The 5,466-nt window shown below is 36.9% G+C and overlaps 1 protein-coding gene across 1 annotated transcript; it reads left to right on the plus strand.

Moving 5' to 3' along the window:
• Nucleotides 1-1,239: 1,239 nt before the first annotated feature.
• Nucleotides 1,240-3,810, plus strand: LOC108735174. The gene has a single exon (XM_025977448.1). It carries the CDS (start codon nucleotides 1,240-1,242, stop codon nucleotides 3,808-3,810), a length of 2,571 nt encoding a protein of 856 aa, XP_025833233.1.
• The last annotated feature ends 1,656 nt before the right edge of the window (nucleotides 3,811-5,466 follow it).

Raw genomic sequence — 5,466 nt, forward strand, 5'->3', positions numbered from 1 at the left:
TGTTCAGACCAGGGTACATTTACCTGCCGTTTCCTTGAAACATTAAGTTGCCAATTCAAATATTCAATTTTGTTGGTTTTTACAAATATTATATGTAAGTGGTTTAGGTGTAATTTTAGGGTATCGAACTTTGCAGGTAACAATATCTTTAAGATACTTTATCTTCAAGTACTTAAATAATATTAGAAACCAGTTGGTTAGCACTTTCACCCCTTCCTCTATCAGGGTGGAGATTATGTTATAAATAGGCTGACACACTCATAATAACAGACATCAAAATAGACATCAAATAAGAACAATTAAGACAACAACAGACAACAATTAGTAGCATCAGTGTAATCATCAAGTTCAGGGTCTTCAATATATGTATTAACTGTATATTTGTAAATAAATATTACTAAGTGCAGTTATTCGTGTTATTCATCACTGAGGTAAATTATTTGCACTTACAATCCTTCCAAAAATTCGTGTGCTCCCTCATAGGAGAAAGAAGTGGCGCGGCAGCGCAAAATAAATAAAACAATACGTATTATCTAGATCTCAGACCAATCCATCTGATTAACATAATGTATTGACAACAAAAATCTACATTGAAAAGGGCTTGTAATTAAGATGAAATTTCAGTAGTCGTTTGCACAAAATAAAAAATATTTTTTACCCTAAACTGATTTTGAAGATATACTTAAATTGGAAAAAAATAAGGATCAAATGGAATCTTCAAATAATTGCAGATTTTGAAAATTAGATTTGATTTTCGAATTGAAAGTTGTATTTGATTCGTACACTACTGGTACAGCCCGACAGAAAATAATTTATTATATTAATATAACAGAAAAAAAATAAATTTTCTATTTCTTCTACATATATAGGTAATATCCTATTGAAGAATCGAAAACGTTTAAAAGTTCTGGAAATTTTATTTATTTATTAAACTTGATCTCTTTAATAATTACTTCTTTGTTAGTTTAACATTATTAGTTAGGTTACTTATAAAAATGTTATTGACCAAAAATATTTATGCCGTGAATGTAACATTAGCGCACTAACGATTGTTTGAGTAGACCGGTGCATTCTTTATTTGAAAATTTTCAAGGTTTTCGGTAATATTCTAAAGGCCTACGGCGTTAATTCCTCTATGTCCAATTACTATAAAATCTTCCAACCCATTTTAGATATCTTCAGTTTCTCTCGTTATTTCAACAAAAACGCATACGTAAATATACATGCTGCATGTATAAAATGTTTAAATTAGTGGTGTTTTCGGTTTTTGTGTCGGTAGTTTATTCATCGGCTCCGTATCCACCAGCCAATTATAAATCTGCCATCTTCGACAGTGATTGCGAGCATAATGTTATTCACGAACACGGAATTGCTGTTCCAGAATTAGCTGTTGAAACACATCTCCCATCTCACGTATCTGTCTCGAGTGGTAGTAGTGCTCAGTGGAAACATGACGTTATCCATAAGGAAATACATTCAGCTCCTACAGTTACACTTAAAACTTACGCTCCAGCCAAAGTTTCTCTTCCGGCTGCAATCAGTACTCAGTGGACACATGGATCAATCAGCGAACATAGTCACGATTCTCCTGCAGTGGAATTAAAATCATATGCCCCGGCATATTCCATTTCTCCAGGTGCTGTCAGTACCCAGTGGAGACACGATATTATTAAGGAACATGGCCATGAAGCTCCCGAGGTAGTTTTGGAAGCCCACGGCGGCTCTGGTTTATCTCATCACGGTTACAGCTATGAGGCTCCGTCTAGTGCAGTCAGCACTCAATGGAGACACGATTTGATCAAGGAATATGTCCATGCTGCTCCTTCCGTACATCTTAAACCTTACGCTCCTGTTCATGTCGATGCGCCAGCCGCTGTAAGCACCCAATGGAGACATGATATTATAGAAGAAGGAGATCATGCTTCTTCTGTTAAGTCCTATTCTTCTCAACATGAACATTCTCCAGATGCAGTCAGTAGCCAGTGGAGGCACGATGTGATCAAAGAAGAATCCCATGAAGTTCCTATTGCTATCAAGACCTATGCGCCCGCCTATGCTGACCATTCAGCTGCAGTTAGCAGCCAGTGGAGACATGACATTATTAAAGATCATGCAACTCCGTTTATAATTGAAGTTCACCCCAAAGAAGATGCACATGCACATGCTACCCCAGAAATCCACAGTACTGCTTCCGCTGGACACATCATCCACTGGGGACATGATACCGCAAATGAAGAAACCCATGCTTTCGAGGGTCATCATGCTCCTGTTGTAGAGCTTAAACCGTATGCTCCAAGTCATGTTTATGCTCCAGCTGCAGTCAGTAGCCAATGGAGACACGAAATTATTAAAGAAGAATCCCATGAAACTCCCGCTGTAGCAATCGAAGCTCATCATGCTGCACCTGCAATCTACAGTACCGCATCCGCTGGTCACATTAGCCAATGGGGACACGACACCACAGAAGAAGAATCTCATACCCTTGGAGGTCATCATACTCCTATTGTAGAACTGAAACCTTATGCTGCCGCTCATGTTTCTGCTCCAGGTGCTGTCAGTAGCCAATGGAGACACGAAATTGTTAAAGAAGAATCCCATGAAACTCCCGCTGTAGTCATCGAAGCTCATCACGATGCACCTGCAATCTACAGTACCGCATCCGCTGGTCACATTAGCCAGTGGGGACACCACACTACAGAAGAAGAAACTCATACCCTTGGAGGTCATCATACTCCTATTGTAGAACTGAAACCTTATGCTGCCGCTCATGTTTCTGCTCCAGCTGCAGTCAGCAGTCAATGGAGACACGAAATTGTTAAAGAAGAATCCCATGAAACTCCCGCTGTAGTCATCGAAGCTCATCATGATGCACCTGCAATCTACAGCACTGCATCTGCTGGTCATATTAGCCAATGGGGACACGACTCTACAGACGAAGAAACTCATACCCTTGAGGGTCATCATACTCCTATTGTAGAACTGAAACCTTATGCTGCCGCTCATATTTCTGCTCCAGCTGCAGTCAGCAGCCAATGGAGACACGAAATTGTTAAAGAAGAATCCCACGCAACTCCCGCTGTAGCTATCGAAGCTCATCATGCTGCACCTGCAATCTACAGCACTGCATCCGCTGGTCACATTAGCCAATGGGGACATGACACTGCAGAAAAAGAAACTTATACTCATGAAGGTCATGATGCTTCTACCGTAGAACTTAAACCTTATGCTGCAGCCTATGTTTCTGCTCCAGCTGCAGAGAGCAGCCAATGGAGACACGAAATTGTTAAGAGTGAAGTTCATGCAGCTCCTGCTATAACCATCGACGCACATCATACTGCTCCAGCTATCCACAGTACTGCTTCCGCTGGGCACATCAGTCAGTGGCAACATGATATCGTTGAAGAAAAAACCCTTGACGGTCATCATGCTCCTATTGTTGAACTTAAACCTTATGCCGCAGCCCATGCTTCTGCCTCAGCTGCAGTCAACAATCAATGGAAACACGAAACTGTCAAAGAAGAAACTCATACAGCTCCTGTCGTAGCCATCCAAACTCATGCTGTTAAAACATACGCACCAGTCTATAGCAGTGCTTCCTCTGGACACAGTAGCCAATGGCAGCATAATTTAGTAAAAGAAGAATCTCATGGTATTGAAGCTCACCATGCACCAATTTCTGTTCATGTATCCGCTCCAGCTGCAATCAGTAATCATTGGAACCACAATCTGATAAATGAGATTCACGCTGCTCCTGCTGCTATAATTGCACCGTACCCTGCAGCTCACTCAAAAGTTCATGAATGTGATTAAATATAACAATTGTTTATAGTGATGTATTAATTGTGTTGTTCTAAGTGTTATGTAATATATATATATATATATATATATATANAAAGTTTGTTCATTTTTGAAAGCGTTTTCTTCGTAATTTAGAACATATTAAATAGTCTACTATGAATTATAAATTATACAGGTTGTATTTCGTTAATCAAATCATTAATTGTTTGTTTCATTATTAGCTGTTGCAAATTTACAAGACATACTTGCAGTTCTTTTAAATTTAATGTGAATATAATTACCGCATGCCTTTTTGTGAATTCTTGTTCCAAACAGAACTCATTTGAATAAATCTTGCATTGAATTAATTAATCATCATCATAAGGTTATCAGTTGGACACACATCTCCACGTTTTCCTATCCTGAACTAATCTTCGCATTTCTGTAAAACTAGAACATCGCGCATCCTTAACTGTTTGTGAACAGTAATTTAACCTAGGTCTACCTCTACTCCTCTTAACTCCTGTTTCTGCTTCTAATATTTCTCTAACTATCCCGCCATGTATGTCTGACTATTCACGGTATCCTTATGATTCGCCTGGAACACCACATCTCTAATCTTTTCTTTACTTCTTTTTGTTGAAGGCAACTCTACCGTGCGCTATCCTCTGCTTTTGTCTGTTTTATATCTCTGCTGCTCTTTCCATCCTGAATTAAAATTTTCCTAAATATCGAAAAACAGCCACTCCTTTGTCTCCTGTCTTTATATTCGCTCTTTCCCTACTTTTTCTTCCCTTAAATATCAGTATATTTATCTAATCAATTCGTAAAGAAAGTAAAAAAATAAAATAATAAATGAAACTGAGATAGTAGTTATTTTGCAGTATACTTATTCGTATTCTGTATAAAATGAAAATATCAAGGAGATCTTAAAATAAATTATTAGTCGAAAATTAGAAACCGCAAAATGACGTAAACATAAAAAATAATTATATATTATTCATAATTATTTCTGCTATTCAAACTGCAATAGTTAATTTATATTTCATATTATATCTAAGAAAACTATATATTAAAAGTCTTCGTTGTTTTGCAACAGTTGTGGAGGTATGCAAATAATATTAGCATGTAAAGTCACATTATGAGTTATTATGAATTATAGGGAACCCTGGAATGTAGTGTAGATGTATTATTTCGTACATTTTAACGATAACAGTTTTCTTGAGTTGATTTACCTACTACACAAGTTACATCGTTGGATATTTTTTTTATTGACTTATTTATATATTTTTTCAAACTTTCTTAACTCATGATATTCCACTGTCATAATACCTAGCAAAATTCCTACAATTCTGTAGAATAATAATGTGAATGAATAAATTATAAAATAGTGGGGTCGATTATTTATTAATACAAGTGAAGTGTAAGACATTGTCACTAGTTTACAAGCTTTTTTCTATATACAGTCAACCCTGGGTAAGCGAGAATTCAAGGGACCCGAATATTATTCACACTCAGAGTTTTCTCATTTATAGGGGTTAAGGTAGAGGTGGTGGTAGAGCGTTAAGAAATAGGTAATACATAAGTATATACACATTTGACTATAAATAGGTACTTATTTTATTTATTTAAAGAAATCAGTTAATTTTTTCTGAGTATCCTTTTTACAATTTTGAATATGTTTTTCAA

The sequence above is a fragment of the Agrilus planipennis genome, unplaced genomic scaffold, assembly GCF_000699045.2.
Source record: "Agrilus planipennis isolate EAB-ADULT unplaced genomic scaffold, Apla_2.0 scaffold27, whole genome shotgun sequence".
Lineage (NCBI taxonomy): Eukaryota > Metazoa > Arthropoda > Insecta > Coleoptera > Buprestidae > Agrilus > Agrilus planipennis.

Coding starts and splice junctions, on each gene's coding strand:
- LOC108735174 (XM_025977448.1), top strand. CDS start 1,240: ATGTTTAAATTAGTGGTGTTTTCGGTTTTTGTGTCGGTAGTTTATTCA.